The 17,470-nt window shown below is 37.4% G+C and overlaps 1 protein-coding gene across 3 annotated transcripts; it reads right to left on the bottom strand.

The window, feature by feature from the left end:
- Positions 1-313: 313 nt before the first annotated feature.
- On the bottom strand, positions 314-12,415 carry LOC135706334 (regulator of microtubule dynamics protein 1-like). Of its 3 annotated transcripts, none has more exons than XM_065227948.1 (3): positions 12,181-12,415; positions 11,576-11,815; positions 314-1,050 (listed from the first exon to the last, which is right to left on the bottom strand). In XM_065227948.1, exons 1-3 carry the CDS (start codon positions 12,370-12,372, stop codon positions 454-456), a joined length of 1,029 nt encoding a protein of 342 aa, XP_065084020.1. In that variant the 5' UTR covers positions 12,373-12,415; the 3' UTR covers positions 314-453. The 3 variants fall into 3 exon arrangements, with proteins under 3 accessions (XP_065084020.1, XP_065084023.1, XP_065084021.1); XM_065227951.1 differs by lacking the exon at positions 12,181-12,415 and adding an exon at positions 11,984-12,078 and having other exon boundaries at positions 315-1,050; XM_065227949.1 differs by lacking the exon at positions 12,181-12,415 and adding an exon at positions 11,969-12,061 and having other exon boundaries at positions 315-1,050.
- Between the last annotated feature and the right edge of the window lie 5,055 nt (positions 12,416-17,470).

Raw genomic sequence — 17,470 nt, forward strand, 5'->3', positions numbered from 1 at the left:
CAAAAACCCAGTAAAAAAATACTGACCCCTGTAAAAAAATCTTAGTGTGTATACACATTATATCAACCTTAGGGTGGCCATCTTGCCCCGTCTACCCCCTAGGTGCTGTTTACAACTCTTCCATGAATTGCTAAAATTGGCAGACAAACAATTAGCGCTGTAACTAATTTGGCAATCGACTAGGCACAGCGCGCGCAATCAAGTGAATTAGTAAACTCAAATTACAACACACACGTACACACACACACACACCCCGTTCGTCTTTGTTGAACTTAGTCGGACCAATCGCGAAAGGCAATTAAAACATTTAACTCGTTCCTATCGCACCAAAAAAAAATTTATTATATACTTTCCCACCTAACAATATCGATAACAAAAATATAGCATAATCAGTACAAAATGTGATATGGTTTCATGAATTGCAAGATTCTACAATAGCACCGAGCATCTAATCTACAACTTCTTCAAGAGCTTTGCCGCCTCCTCCTTGGCCTGCTTATCATCCTCGTTCAGCACCGTCACGTTGGCCGCCAACGAAAGATACTCCTTTGCCTTGTCATTCCTTTTAAGGGCCTGATTAGTTTTGCCCAACATCAGATGATTCATCGAGTAAAAGTTCGGCTTAGTTTGTTCGGCTTTCTCGAAGCACTCCAGCGCCTCCTCGTAGCTTCCCTCCGGAGGGGTAGCGAAGATCGTAGCGACAATTTTCCGCTGGTACCAGGGAAGATCGGCCAGACCGTAGTAGAACTGTCCCAGGATGTACCAACTGGTGGCGTCGGTTGGGTTCAGCTCCAAGGCGCGTTTCATGTGCTTCTTGACGTTCTCCAGCTGGGTGACACGTTCTTTGATGCCGTCCAGACCACTCTTGGTATCCAAGAGGATCGAGTACCACTTGTGCGAAGCGAAGTCGTTATCGTTCAGCGCTAGGGCTTCCGATGCAAACTGGAAACTTTCCCGGATCATCTGTTCCTTCTTGGGACTTGGAGTGCTCTTCGAGAGGTTGAACAGTGCACGAGCTGAGCGCCATTTGATCTCGTACGCTTCGGGGTTCTGGAATGGGAAAGTGGATTTATAATATAATTACATCTTCTCATCTATCGTATAAAAATGACCACTTCTAGTCTGTTATTTGAAACATAGCATCTTCGACTAAATATAATGATGGTTTTGGTGATTCTACTTTTTAAGTAAATTCACAAAACTTTTCAATAACAAATCGGCTGGAAGGCAGTAGTGTTTGACGCGGTTTTCAAGTTTGTCATTTAAGTGTGAACTCAGTGAATTTCGATCAAAAAGATAAAGAATTTTCTTGTCTGTAGCAAGTAGTTCGCGTTTGAAACCGCTGTGTAAATAGTGTTTCTAAATACAAAAAAGCTCGTTCAACGGTTTTGTTGTTGTACGGGCTGGAATTTTCGGCGAGTTCGGCATCCATCGTCGCCAGACCGTCTGGTTTCTTGTGGCGTCAATGTAATATCGATCAATGTAATAATGATGTAATAGCAAAAAGCAGATACAATATTACATCAACGCAAAATCGATGTTCATCGTACAACGTTATATTACACAACCGATGGATTGACCTGGTTGCAGCAGTTTGGATGTAATATTCAACAACTTTTTTTTCTGTGTAGGTAGTTAAACGGAGTGTCGTGAAGTCGCTAGTTTGATTAAGCGAAATTTTACCCGACGGTTGCCAAAATCCGTTGGTAGAGTCCCCATTACGCTACAACTCTGGGACCGTGACACTCGAGAGCTCGGACCGCAGAAGTACGAAGCCAATTGCGTACCTCGGTTCGGGTTTTAACCAAAGAGGGGGGAGATTTAATTTCATCTCGGGTGGTCATAGCGGAAACATAGTACACAGCAAAAAAATAATTTTGATATCACGTCAAAGTGGATGCACTACAATCATGTCGAAAATATGGTGTAATATTACTTGCTAAAAAGGACAAAATTATCATTAATACAATGCATGAACTGACATTACGCTGCTTTTACTGCATTTGTTTATTTATGTGGTCATAAAAATTACATGAAATTTTCGACATGATTGTAGTGCATCCACTTTGATGTGATATCAAAATTATTTTTTTGCTGTGTACGCAAAGCCGTGCGAATTCTCCTCCGCGGAGCGAATCTTCCGGGGAAAGCTCGACTCCGTCGATGCTAAGCTCTCTCGAAAGTAAATCGGAAGTCCAGCCACCACTACCTCCGCACCTTTAATTTCGGCCATACCGATATGCGGGTCATCTTTCGTCGCTGCACGCTATCCGCAGCTAGATCGGCGCCATTCCGAGACCGTCGCCATCATCACAGGTCGTCGGAAGGTCAACAGTCGCCATTGCCAGGACCTTGGCGATTGTTTTTTTGAACCGAGTTTAGTCCAACCCGAAATAATGTTGAAGAATGATGTGAAACTAGATTGAAATTTGAAGTTTTTCGTTGTGTTATTTATTTTTCCGTCACGATTTTTTAGCTGGCTCACTCGCCATGGAGTTCTTGGGCTCATTTTGGATTTGCATCAGACACATTCGGTCTAGCTTGGTTCATTAGGTTTAATGAAAATTGGGACTATAATTTGTGGACCTCTTTGAGATTACGGGTTTCCCTGATGGTGAATGGATCGTATAAAGGTGTTCCTCTGAGGATCAGTCTCTAAGTCGGGCAAAGCAAACACGACCGGTGGTCTCTCGTAAAGAGATTGGCGCTTAAGCCACCGAGTTTAACTTGAACCTCAAGGATTCTTCACGAATGGTTACATTACAAAAGTGCGAAACCGAACTTTTTGTCAGAACGAATCTCAACCTGCACGGTAAGAAAAAAGTACCCAAAATTGAGTTCCTTTCACTCATCACGTGGCTTCCGTGGGGCTAGGTAAAATTAAGTTAAAGAAGAAAATTCAATTTTGAGCAATCCTGATCGTTGATCAAGTTGACAAAAAAATAATAAAACGGAGCAGACTGGAACCGAACCATGGACGTTGAGATTACGGGGCCCGTGTGTTGACCACTCGTCTATCAACGCTTGTAAAACTGAAATGGTTAAAGGCGCATAAGAGCAACCTCAATGAAAATAAACTTATATTTGAGTTCATTTATCATTACTCAATAGTTGAGTAAATTTTAACCAACGCCGCTTTTCTGATTCACTCAACGGCAGACCTCAAATGATAGAACCCAAAGTTGAGTTTTTTAAAACTTAATTTTGAGTATTTTTTTCTTGCCCTGTGAGCTAGGTTTTTTTAAAAACAAACGAGCAAACTGACGTTTGTCAGAAAAAGAAGCAGTCCCAATCTTGATGCCCGATCCAGGTTGGAACTGAATAATAAACGAATTCGCTATAAGCATGCAACCATATCTAGATAGAGCTGGAATTAGGGTGTAACAGCTTTTGTAAACAATGACTTCTCTCGATAATTTCTAAGAACTCAATGCACGCCCACGCAAACCAACATAACCATCGGGTAGGAGAAGCACAGACAAACAGACGTAACATTTTGAAAAAGTTTATCTTGAAAACATAGTATATCAAAACATAGGTCCTCAGTAACGACATCTCTCTGGCTTCTCGCGGAAAACAAGCTTGCTCGCTAACTCGCAAACAATATTGCATACAAGTTCTATAGAATGTATAGAAACGTCAAAGTGATCCGATGCCAGCACTGCGTCGAGTAGTTCGCGGAACTGATAATATTCAAATCAACCGTTAAATGCGTGAACGAAGATACACAATAAAGAGTTACGTCTGTTTGTCTGTGGGGGAAGTCTTCTTCTACCCGATTAGGATGTTGGTTTGTGTGAGCGTGCCTTGAATTTCTAGAAATCATCGATAGAAGTCATTGTTTACAAAAGCTTTTTGGCCCTAATTCCAGCTCTATCTAGATATATCTGCTTTTAATTCATAAGAGCCAATGTCGCAAACGTGAACAACTACTTCTTCCGCGAATTTCGCGAGAATCTAAACTCACTCAAGTAAACCATCACGATGATTGTGTTATAGAGTTATACATATATGTTATAGATTGGCTTTGAACTACAAGAGGTTTACGACAGAAGCCATTGTTTATGTTTTCCACATTGGTCATTATGAACGTTCAGTGTCCAACTAAAATAGTTATACCAACCGGCGTAACTAATGGGGGTGCCAGGGGGGCCAGGCCCCCTCCAGAATTATCTGGGCCCCCTCCAGAATTGTTGGTGTTTGTTTTTGACTCACCGGTATTTTGTCAAGCTTGTTAAGTTCAAAGCTACTATTTAACAGTGATACAATTGGACCACCAACAAAGATTTTTTTAAGTCCTTTATGTTGATTACTTTTGTTATGTTCTGGACTAGAAGAAACAATTTTGAGAAATTATATTATATCAAATCGATGGCAATAAGACGTCTTCAGGATCTACAAACTATCCATGAGCCCAGGAATTTTTCTTTAACTTGTGGAAACTTCGTAAAAGTTCAAATAGAAGTTCAAGGAATTTGCAATAAATTCAGAGAACTTTGTAGAAGTTGAGGAAATTTTGTAAAACCTATGTTTTGTAGATGTTCAGGAAACGTTGCATAAGTTACAGGATATTCTTTCAAACATCCTTCCTAGACATCAGGAAATATTCGAAAGATTTCCATATAGTCCAAGATATTAGTAAAGTTCACTGGATATTTGGTAGGTTGTAGGTTGATCAGAAAGTATTCAAAAGTTTTCCAGCTAATGGAATCAGATGGAATCTTGAATGATGAATCTTGATTTACGGCCATATTTGTACATTATCTATAGGGAAGACCCGTGTCTTGGTGTTTTAGCTTGCACTCCAGCAGCTAAATTCTGTGCAGAGATTTCAATTTCTGCATATACCTAATATGTATAAATTTCTTTCGTTTCGATGAATTGTATGCCCGGAATTCAGCTGCAGGATAGTTTGCATGGATCAGTACATAAAAATTCCGTGCTTTTTGTTTGTATTTGTTGATTAAATAAATTACCTGAAAAAGTTCTTTTCTGTATAATGTACATGTAAATAATAAATTGATACCAAATGGGTTTAACCACAACTAACTAAATTTAAAAAAAATTAAAACATCCCAATTTTGTAAAAAAAAGTTAAATTACTATCTAGTTATAAGCAGGAATTCAATCATGCAAGTTTCGAGTGTATTCCTTTCGATTAGAAAAATAGTTAAATATTGATTTTGCTAGTTAGTTCAAAATTTTTTTTCACTTCAAATATCAGAATCATGACATTCAAAATCCAGTATCTTAAAAACCTGATGAAATTGAATTATAACCTGATTATTCACAATTTTTGCCACGAGTCAAGATTTTTCGAAATATTCGATTCCTATGTTTTTCTTACTTTCTTATATCGAACAATTTTTCTCTGGATAAATGCTGTGAGTCTCAGAATCAAAGTAAGTTTCCTAAGATCTTGAATTACGAATTTTGAAGACCAGGAGATTCAAAACTTGTCTAAGCCCATGATATGAAATTATTTATTATGTGGAGTTTTTTTTAACTCTTGATTAGGTCAAACATACTATTAGTATTAAAATTCTTATTTGTTTTTTATATTAATGTACTAGACTTTTGATGAAATGACTGTCCAGGAAGGATATTGCAATTTTATCTTAGTTATAAAAGTTAACGAATTTAGATCAATTATAAGATCTAAATTCGTTAACTTTTATTAACATTTGTATTCGAAGAATTTATGCTTACAATCTGTATCAAAGATATCCTTTTTTATTAGTTAAAAATCTTGAAAACATATGGGTTTGGGATCACAACACTATTTCTATTTTAACATTAACAATGTTAAGAATTGTGCATCTGAAGCATATGCATGTACGTAATAAGTGGATTTGTTGGTTATTTCGACGCTTTTTAACAATGCTTGAAATTTCCCAATTTTTAAATAATTTCTTGTTGAAAATCAGCAGCATTGCTATCAATGCGTAGAAATATTTCTGATCGATTGGTGATAAAATTATAGCAATTGGTCCAGGAGCAGCTGAGTTATTAACGTTCAAAATCTTTCATAATTTCGTTACATCTTCCATTTTTAGTTTTCACAAAGTGTACCCCCATATAGAAATAACCGACGTAGTCCTACATCAAAAAACTGTGCCTCTTGAACATTTTCATACGTCCTAAACGTATTAAATTTATTCTGTGTGCACTTTACCTTGAAACAGCAAGAATTTTATAAAATGATAAAATTCAAACTCCTAGAGTTTAATTTTGGTTCCTATGTCTGAGATTGGACTGATGGTGATATATTCAAAATCAGAAAAAAAAATCTAGTTGCAAAATTCATGAAATTATCTAACCCTGAGAGTTTTCTTAAGTTTGAGATGCTTACATTTACAAGATCCGGACTGTGATTTTATTACAAAAAACATGAACAAACGATCATTGCTTGTTCAAAATCAGTAAGAGTTTAAGTCTCTCCCAATCGAGGTCGCAATCGTTGTTATGGAATAAATATAATCAAATTTATTGTTTCACCATTAAAATAATAGTAAGCCTTAATGTCATATTATTGGTCACAGAAAAAAAATGTAACCAAAAATAAGTTGCCTTGGACGCAATTTGAGAGAGTTTTTAATAAACCGTAGTTTTGCAAAATTAAAAAGGGCAGCCGCCCCCCCCTTCGGCCCCCTCCAGATAAATTTTCTAGCTACGCCAATGCCAACCGATGGAAACTAACGATTTTAAATTGGCTCACTCCTTGACTAGCCTATTGGTCCCAAGCAAATCGATTAACGTACCCCATTCTAGTCGAAAATCTACTACTACACTATGTTTGTTTTGATTCGTTATGAAATTTTGAAAGATAAAATGAGGGGTTCGTGGATTTTTCTATGTTTCGAGGGGTGAATCGATTAGCTTGGGACCGAAGATAGTACCAGAGCTGAGCCAAAAAGATGAGCTCGATTCTTCGGGACCTCCTGGTCTTAGAGTTACCTTTATGGTTATTAGACTGATGCAAAATTTGAAATTTTCGCTCCACAGTGCTCAAACGGTTTCAAATCAGGTCCTGATTAGCCTCTCAAAATTTAAACTTTTTACAAACTATTCGAAATTTATATGGAAATTACTATGGAAAAACCAAACTTTTTGTTCATTGTCTTCTGCTAATTTTCCATATTGCTTTTTCGAAAATTTATGTAATTAATCTTACGGGAAATTTTCTAAGCTACAACTTTGCGGAATATAGTTTTTCAGCCAAATGTCAAATTGAATTAACTTGTTATTAACTGTTTAAGAGATTGATAATCTTATTGCATGATCAAGCAGCTGTTCTGTGGGCAACACTGTATTCTGCAGTGTGACATAGTAGCCATGATTAAAGAGCCTAATTTTATAAAGAGGCGACATGTCAAAATTGGAACAATCGATTGTCTGTCAAAGTCATATGAAAAGTCATTCCAATCGAGCAGAAGACCTGTCAAATGGATAAGATGTCGTCTCTTTATAAATTCAGGCTCTTTAGCCATGATATTTGTGCTCTATTCTTCGAACCTGTTGCCTGCTGAACAGTTGAATTAGCATAGTCATAAGACATCAGTGACTTGAATCATTAATAACTTTTGTTCCTTACATTTGATTGAAAAGTGGTTTTCAACAATGTGTGTTATGTGATGAACTAGCCTACGGCTAAAAATCACAAAAATAAAAAAAAAATAAAAAAAAACAATGTTGTAGCTATCATTTTTAAAAGCATAGTGATGTGGTGGATTGTTAGATAGATATGAACAAAAACAAAAGTTTTCCCATAGTAATTCCCATATAAACTTGAAATGGTTTGTGCCAAGTCAGTTTCTTAATAAAGTAGTTCAAATTTTGGGAGGCTAAGCAGGACCCAATTTGAAACCGTTTAAGCACTGTGGAGCGAAAATTTCAAATTTTGCATCAGTCTAATGGTTATACAACTGAGGTAGGGTTACCATATGGTATCCTAAAGGAGGACATGTCCTCCTTTTTCAACATTTTTTCACATGTCCTCCTTTTGCCTCAAAATATCCTCCTTTTTAATCCTTGAATATTTTCAAGCAAGATTTTAATAAATAAATTTTTCATTTTATTTTGACGCCTCATCCTATTTGAAAGGTTTTGAAGTTTTTAAACTGACGTTTTAATGCAAAACAGTTCATTAGTTCATTTCCAGGTATGTACAGAACCAGTCATATTATAAAGGGTCTAGTATAGGAAAGGAGCGGACTGGCTGGTTTTGAGCCAAACGAACTGTCAAAGCCAGAGCCAACCGAGCATCGCCTATCTTGATTCCATTGGCAGTTTCGCCAGAAACATCCCAGGCAGATGTTGCCAAGGCAGTTTGTTTTGAATCTGCTCCTCTCTTAAAGGGCTCATTGTAAAGTGTTTGTCTGTCCAAAAAAGTTCAAAGAGCTGTAATTTTTTAGTATGTGCATTTAAATTGCTGAAATTTAGGCTGCTGGTTGATCAAATATTCAAAATTTATCAGTATTTTTTAGAGCGATGATGAGTTGACTCTACATGAAGTATGAGTAATTTCAGTAAAACGAGTCTTGTTTGAACACCGTTTAAAAAATTGTAATTTCTTGAAGCACAATCAATTCTTAATTTCAATTCAACTTAATAAGTTCATACCGTTAATTTGTTATTATTCAACCAACCAGCAGTATCAATTTCAGAATTTTCAATACCATAATATTAAAAAGTTGCAGTCCATTAGACTTGTTTAGAGGGACAAAATTCCAGCATTAGTGCCCTAATATGACCGGTACTGTATAATTAAATTTGAAGGCTAGGTAGTAAGGTAGAGCACTACCTCGTCGTAATCATCCATTTCCGTTCTATCGAGCAGAAAACATCAGTATAATCAATGATTTCACCGTGCACAAAACAGTAATACGATTGTACTGATGCGTTAGTTCACAAGCTACAAAACGAAGCCTATTAGAGCGTATTGGCTGAATATTTACACTCATTGTTCTCAAAACAACAGAAGCGCTCCTAGCAAACTCGCTTTTTCTACCTTCATCCGTAGGACGAAGAAAATCCAATGGCGTTTCAATGCGTTTGGACGAAATTGAAATTCGTAGGACGAATATGGAATCAAGAAGCAGTGTTAGATTTTTAACAATATCTCAACAATGTGTGGCTCTTTATCAAATTCAACGGTACTTTGGAAAGGGGAATAAATTTAGAAGTCATCTTTGATAGAAACATTTCATTTATTGTTAAAACCCCGTTGAAGAAAGAGAGATAACGCGTGGGTTGTGCTTAGTAGGACGGAAATTAGATCAAAAACCCTAGTATCCGTTAGAAAGGATTACTGCTTTTTAATTGGACGTAACCCAATAGACAAACTACCAATTACCGAAAGGGAACGTAATGAATTTTCAAATTTATTCGGTTTAAACGAAAAACCTGCTTTTGAATTTCCAAAAAATTATGACGTCCCCTTTTTCCTTTAAAGAATAATGATTATAATCGAATTGATGACGACTACACTACACTACACCTTTTGAAAATCATAAATTTTGAGTAAGTGCATATGTTTTCAAAACGTTCGATAAAAACTCGTTGTCCTCCTCCATTGATGATACAAAATATATTCTATGTCCTCCCTTTTCTCTAAAATTGAAATGAAATGTCCTCCTTTTCAATTTTTTGAAATGGTAACCCTACACTGAGGCAACACAAAAAATAGGTCAACTTTTAGTCAGCTATTTTACATGAAGTTTCACATATGTTATGTGCTACCTTGCAGCATTTTGAATGGTATGAACTCATGTATAAGTGACATTTTGTTAATTTTAATTATGCTGGCGGATTAACCTTAATCATTGAAATAAAACGCCTAAATGCATACTAGGTATCTCCAACGTTTGGATAGGATTTTTTTAATAAATGTAGACCAACAATTGAAATAGGCGGAACAACCAAACGTAAACAATTGCTTTAAACACAAAATTCTCGAGAATTAAAACACCCCCACACAAACTAACAATACCATTCTATAAAGGAAGTTTGCTCTATCAGATGATGGTATTAGATTGCTTGGATGTGCTTTGATTCTCGTGGAATTTGCGTTTAAAGCCATTGTTTACGTTTGGTTGTTCCGCCTATTTCAATTGTTTAGGAATGATTATGTGCAACATCTATTAATGCGAACCGGAGACGAACCAGCCCATGGCTGAAAGTCTTCTTAATAAAGATATAAATATATTAATATTATATATATATTAATGCGAAAATACATATTATTTTTAAATTTTACCGACAGGACTACTTTTCACGGCAATATTTATGTATATTGAGATTTAATGTGATTGACATGAAGACGTTTTTTAAAGAACTTATGGGGTTTTTCGTCACATAAATCCAATGTAAGAAGATTGTGGTCTTAACCCTGGTGGAAGGATACATTTTTATTACCTGTAATTTTAACAAAGTTTGTATAATTTGGTTTCAGAGTCAAAAAATTGTAAATCCAAGTGGTAAGTAATCAAACCACTTACCCCATATCCGGGGGAAAGTATACAAAAAACAATGCGTGTCAATATCTTATAATTCTGCGTTTTATTTTTAAACTGCCCTTGTTTTGAGACATACAAACGATTTTAATTATACCACATGATTGATTTAAATTTAATAAACACAATCTGGGTGCCTAGCAGGCTTTAAAGAAAACTGTTGATTTTTCCGAACTCACTTCCCCCAGTGTATTTTATGTTGCAGATATTTATAACCATTTCAAACAAGTTCCAGAAGCCGAATTTTGCTTCTCATAAGGTTCAGATGCTGAAAATAGTTCCTAATAAGCTGCCTACAGCATGGGCATTTGAGTAGGTCAAGCTTGTATGATGGATTACAAGCCTCTGGATCTCATGCTCTTTCGATTTGAATTGATGTTCCCAACAACTAGCCAAATTAGAAAGAAACTTGGCAATATAGGATTTCGGGAGCTTTTTAAATTTTGTAAAACTGATAGAACATATTTATTTGCTTGCCGAAAAGTTTCACATTGCTCATTTTAAACTATACCTGAGACTTAGATTTGATAAACAACTTGACCGAAGACCACACATCGATTCGACTTATTTGCAAAAAGTTATTAATCAATTACCTGGAGGCACCATATTCGAAGCGGTTCCTAAATCGACGCACTCAATAATGTTCGAGTATGTATTTTCAATAATTATTTTTGAAATGTTACTTCTGCATATATTAGTTTCAGTGCTCAAGGGATGATGGTGTAACAAGGTTTAAAAAAATATCATGTCAAAATCGAGATGCGATCAAAAATAGACGAGTGCGTCATCATTAGGAACGCGTCAAACATAGTGCTGGCACGGTAATATTTTTCTGTGTATACAGACGTATACGAGATCAGTGGAGCTAGATTCTAAATGGCAAGTAACTTTTTGCAGAGGCTCCTAATCGTTCTGCATAGAGTAAGCCCAATCAAAATCTCAGTTATGGGCAATATTGAGCAATGTGTGTGTGAGCAAATATGTTCAGTAATATGTGATCAACATGCCTGCAAAGTATTCATGACTAATCAAAATGTGTGCATTATTCAATATTTACTCACCGCACTTTTTTGCAGCAAATCGTACGCCTCCTGGAAGTTGTTCTCATCGAACAACTGATCCGAGTGCTGTATCGTTTCGCTCATATTCTTAGCAGTTTCATCGGCCATTTTCGAGCTGACTTCTTTCTCGGTGGATTCCTTCTTCGAACTACTGGACGAGAACAATGAAAACGATGCTAGGAATGTAATCCCGGTAGTAGCACTAGTACGTGTTGGTTTCGCCTCAATGGATTTCCACAGCTGCAAAAAAAGGGATGCACGTAAATTAATCTCTTTTTCGACGAATTGACTTCACAGTAACGGATTATTAATAATTCACTCCTCACTGGTTTAAAACATTTAATTTACTATGGTTTTATATCCAATTGATAACAACACCGATAATCAACCGACCCAAATTAAACTCACACGCAATCAAGTAACTTAAGTGATTTCAAGTGTTGGACTTTGAACTGAGTCTTCCAACGAAGAAGACGACGATGGTAGCACTATCAACACTACTGCTCTCTGAACGGGATAACATTTATATACAGTAATATCGCACTACAGACAGCTGAAAAAACGCAAACAAAGTGCTTAGTCAGATCAAAACTCCAATTGCTCACCCTGGTGGTGTGTTGTAGAAGAGCCTGATGCAGTCGCGAGATGACGAGATCAGTATTGTTGCCCCGTTGTTGCTGCTGTTGTCTCTGCAAGTAGCTTCTCCAGCTTTGTGCCTGAGCTAGGGTGGTTACGTGTCTTAGTGCTATTGCACTAGCAATCAGCAGCCGTCGAGCGTAGGAACGTTGAATCACCATTGCTATTATTTGAATACTGAACAACAAACACAGATCTGATATAAAGGACTGTATACGGCAAACGAATTAACTTTTACGAAAAGAATGAAAACAGCAAAACACAAGCCGTCGTCAAAGACGAAAGAAAGTTGATGATACCGAGTGTAAAAACATAACACGAAATAAGCGATTGGCTGCAGCACGCAAACATACGCAGGCAGCGCTAACACATATATTTTGCATTATATGTACTAACACTGATGGCGGTATGCTCGAACTCGGATTAGCTTTTAATACCGTCACTGTTTGGATGATCTGCAAAATGTGTGCTTAAAGTCGCGTTGATTAACTCGGTTGTCGACATCAAAGCAGCCGGACAGTCTTGATCAGGATTTAATCCGAGTTGTAGCTTTCCACCATGAAACAGATTCGAAAATTGAAATAGGGGAATTTACGTATTCTCGTCAATCTAAGCAGCGTCCGCACTTCTAATAGCATTTTCACAGCGTCACGCACATATTTGACGTGTCTGTTTGTTTCAATTCATCTGCTGCTTGCTTCTCTATCCATTCCAATCGACAGAATTCTTCAAAACTGATTGAAAGCGTTTTTACAACGCTCTAAACTTCTCAGGTGAGTGTGACTATTGTCGTCAGCCTCTTTTTCTTCGGCAACCTTCCCATTAGAACTGCGTGTTAACCAGCTGTTCTATTATCGGCAACTCGAAATCAGCCCCATTTTGTAGTACGTATGCTTCATTTGAAGAAAAATCTGGCATAACAAGATTGCTCGGTCCTACAAATATAATCAGATTGAAGCTGAAAGACTAAAGAATCGTTTGGATATATTCAGGGAAGTGTGTTGATGGTAAAACATAGTGAAATTAACGTTTAAATTTTGGTTGCCGAAAACAGTCAATGGGTGCCGAAGCCGACATTTACCCTATATTAAATAAATGTCATGAGCAAACTAACGCCAACTACGATAAAAAAAAACTAGGAGAACAATTGAAATAAACGATTGTGACCCGAGTATCTCGCCGAGTATATAATAGTCAAAACACTACCTAAACAAATTCAATTTTCAAAACACTACCTAAACAATTTCAAATACCATGATTTTCTTTGTTGGAAACCATGAATTTCGTTGTGATGTTGATAATGGACAAAAATGTTCTATGTTTTGGCAGTACAATAACAATGAAAATCATTGTATTTTGATTGGATTTTTTTTACGGGCTCGCAGTGCTGAGTTGCAGTTTGGCTGGGTGAGGTACCCCTTGGAGCCGCACCTGCAGCTATACAGTGTTCCAACCTGGACCCGAGAGAGATCGAGAAAGTCAAGGCCGGCCAGAAGCAAGACTCCCCAAACGGTACTCTGGAGAGCTGAACGGACGCGATATGGTTTGTCCTGTGGTGGGCGTACAACACCCAGGAACGGGACCTTATGCGCAGCCAGGACTATCGGTTCGTCCACAACTGAGGAACGTGACTAAGTTTGCGGTAATTTACTTTACCGACGATAAGAAGTACGACTTGCTGTAGGATTACTATGCCCTGCACGTCACGCTTCACTTTGAAGTTTATAAAATACTTTCATCGTCACTCTACACTCTACAGAGCGGCTCTGCATCGATGGATCCTGTCCCGACAGGCCAACTGCATCGACATATCCAACAAGGGCTTCGAGGAATACTAATTTGCTTAAATCACTGTTCTCCTAAAACTAGACAGAATCTAAAAGATAAGAAAAATAAAACAGCGAGAGTAGAATGTTTTTTGACGTAGGATTACGTCTTCCGGCAACATATTGGGCGTACAATTTAAAAAAAAAACAAAATGGACCGCGTTACGAAAAGTGGTCAGGTTTTGACTAGTTATAACTCTGTCAATAGCGGATGGATTTTAATTCTAAACAAGCCAATCGATTGTAAATTTTTCTACAAATCTGCTAAAATGAACACTTTATAAATTTTCAATAGGTCACTATTGAAAATTACACAAATGTCCAACTGTTACAATGGTGATCAAATTATCACCGATTGCCTGCAAAAAGCGCTTTCCCTAACACAGATTTAAAAATCGAATTCCATCCGGTCTCACTGAACGGTGATTATTCAATCACCGTGTGTGGTGGTGTTCGGTTGTTCGTCAGTAGCAGTAGCAGCAGCAGTGCTTCCGGTGCGTGGCGTTGAACATTGTTCTCCAGTACACAAAGTGCGCTGAGCCCACAGCCCATTCACCGAAGAAGGAGGAAGAAGCCACACCGCTACTGATCGGAATCAATCGCTCTTCATGTGTTGCTGTGGACCATCTATGCCAAGTGCGTCACCCTCGTTCATCAAACAACATACAACTCACCAGCCTCATCTGTGTTGAACACCCTAATAGCTCAGCATTACTCAACCATCATGACAAAAGGGTCCTTTTCAGGACCACCTTACATTTGTTAGAGTATTTTCTGGACATTTCATCAAAGTTATCAATCGGATGTCAGTTTCCATTTGTTTAAATCTAACATACCATGTATTTTTAAGGCAACCAAAGTCGGTCGCGGCATGAAATTGGTCTGATTTTGATCCAGAGATGATGGATTTTTATTCATAATACTCCAATCGATAGGAATTTTTTCTTCGAATCTGTTAAAATTAAGACTATCAATTTTCAAAAGGTCACGATTAAAAATTGCATGAACGTGCAACTGTTGCTATGATAATTAAAATTATCATCGATTGCCTTTTTGATGCAATAAAATTCTTCCCGAATTTTCTTAATAAAGGCCCTAATAAACAAATACCATTATAAACTGTATCCCGGATGAGTAAACTATCCCATAAATGGTTTGGATGATACCTTGATCACATCGTTAAGCTCTCTTTTATGGTTATTTTTATTAGGGGAGGCTTAAAATTTGCATCAAAAAGCTTGAACGTAGGTACCATCCGGTATGCTCAGATTCTGTGATTGATGTGTTTTCCCTAACACAGATTTAATTTCCGAATACCAAAATTGATGGTTAGTTCAATCTTTTCAAATTTCTACAATTGTAGCATAGAGGTAACTCTAAGACTAGGAGGTCCCGAAATAACGTGCTCAACTTTTTGGCTCAGCTCTGGTACTCTCTTCGGTCCCAAGCTAATCGATTCACCCCTCGAAACATAAGAAAAACCAATAACCCCTCATTTTATCTGTCAAACTTTCATAGCGAATCAAAACAAACATTGCGTAGTAGTAGATTTTCGACTAGAATGGGGTACGTTGACGGCTACTCCCGCCTTGAGTTGTTACATTCAAAGTGTTTTTTATGTTACTTCATACGCGAAGTTAACGATTTTCAGAATAGGTTGGAAATGCTAACATGAAGCTTTAGTGTGATGATTTATTAGCTAGAGAATGATCTTTAGAAGAGGGTAGGTGGATAGTTCCGTTAGAGTACGGCAGTATGAAAATTGAATAGAAGTTGAAAATGAGCGAAGGGCCATTAAAGCGACAGTTTTCAAGATAGACGCACATTTTTGCCTAGCCCGTACGATGTACGCGGGGACTTGAAGTATGTCTCCAAGTCCACAGCCCACAGCCGCAGTCAGTTTATGAGCAACAAGAGGGACGCACATTTTTGCCTGTGGACTTGGAGACATACTTCAAGTCCCCGCGTACATCGTACGGGCTAGGCAAAAATGTGCGTCTATCTTGAAAACTGTCGCTTTAATGGCCCTTCGCTCATTTTCAACTTCTATTCAATTTTCATACTGCCGTACTCTAACGGAACTATCCACCTACCCTCTTCTAAAGATCATTCTCTAGCTAATAAATCATCACACTAAAGCTTCATGTTAGCATTTCCAACCAACTCTGAAAATCGTTAACTTCGCGTATGAAGTAACATAAAAAACACTTTGAATGAAACATAGTGTAGTAATAGAATTTCAACTAGAATAGGGTACACGCTTATTCTGGTCAACTCAAAATTGAGTCGAATGTGCTCATCTCAGCGGCAAGTATGGCTACTCAAAATTGAGTAGTCTTATGTTGACTCACTTTTGAGTAAACTACGTTCTCACGTAGACTGAGTCAAATCCACTCACCGGTATTTTCAGTTGCAGGGAGAGTTTTTGTTTTGATTTTTATTAAAGGAAATGAAAATTGCCTGCTCCGGATTCATTCTCCCGGAGCAAAAACCGGTCCAACACCGTTTCCCTAAGCAATTCGTACTTACTTGAAGGCATTTCAGCAAGTTTTGAGTAACATTTTCTATGAGGTTTCCTCCGACATGACTGGCATTTTTTCCAAGTCCAGGATTTTGCTGACTGAGTGGCTTTTACTCAGTTTGACATTTCTCGTTTACTCAATTTTTGACAACTCGATACATTCGACGAAAGTGAGTACGATCGACTCACCCGGTGAGTAAGCTGAATTTAGCGTGTACGTTAATCGTTTGCTTGGGACCAATAGGCTACTAAAGTGGTGATCCAATTTTAAATCGTTAGTTTCGTATTGATTGTTGGTATCACTTTGTATGGGAGTGAGCTGTCAGTTATTTTTTTAGTTTTGTGTCAAACAGTGAAGTTATTAATTTGCTTTAAATTTTGATTTAAATACCGAGATGAAAGTGTGTGGGTTCGAAAAAAATATCGCTGTGCTCAGAAAACGAAGGTCTTTCAGATGATGTAGAAAATCCAATACATTTTTCAAAATTAAAGAACCCAATTGAGGACTACTATGCCATCACCCTTCACCAAAATGTTCACCAATCGATCCAGGTGCAACGCATGAGGACCGCTATCATCTCCAAGAACATCGAAGAAATAATTTCTACAGCATTGTTCTAAACTGGCTTAGAAGCCTTCAACTTATCGGTCCTTTTCAGGACTACAAATAAAAGAGTTGTAATGAACTTGAAATTTAATGAATTTGTCTTTACAGTGTAACAGATTCCTATCCCTCTTTCGTCTTCAAATGGGTTCTATCTTTTCTATATGTAAGGGCATCTTTAGCGGTGGTCTGATCTAGATCCAAATTTATGTCACATTTGAAACAGCTAAAATGAAATAGATCAAGCTAAAATAGATCAAACTGCGTGCGTACGCACCGGTTGGTCTAGTTTTGGCCGTTCTATTTCA

Source organism: Ochlerotatus camptorhynchus, unplaced genomic scaffold (assembly GCF_037179485.1).
Source record: "Ochlerotatus camptorhynchus isolate MF236.1 unplaced genomic scaffold, CSIRO-AGI_Acam_v1.1 ptg000277l, whole genome shotgun sequence".
NCBI classification, from domain to species: domain Eukaryota; kingdom Metazoa; phylum Arthropoda; class Insecta; order Diptera; family Culicidae; genus Ochlerotatus; species Ochlerotatus camptorhynchus.

Coding starts and splice junctions, on each gene's coding strand:
- LOC135706334 (XM_065227948.1), bottom strand. CDS start 12,372: ATGGTGATTCAACGTTCCTACGCTCGACGGCTGCTGATTGCTAGTGCA. Junction 11,816..12,180: donor TTCTACAACACACCACCAGG/GTGAGCAATTGG, acceptor CTTTTTTTGCAG/CTGTGGAAATCCATTGAGGC. Junction 1,051..11,575: donor ATTTGCTGCAAAAAAGTGCG/GTGAGTAAATAT, acceptor TTCCCATTCCAG/AACCCCGAAGCGTACGAGAT.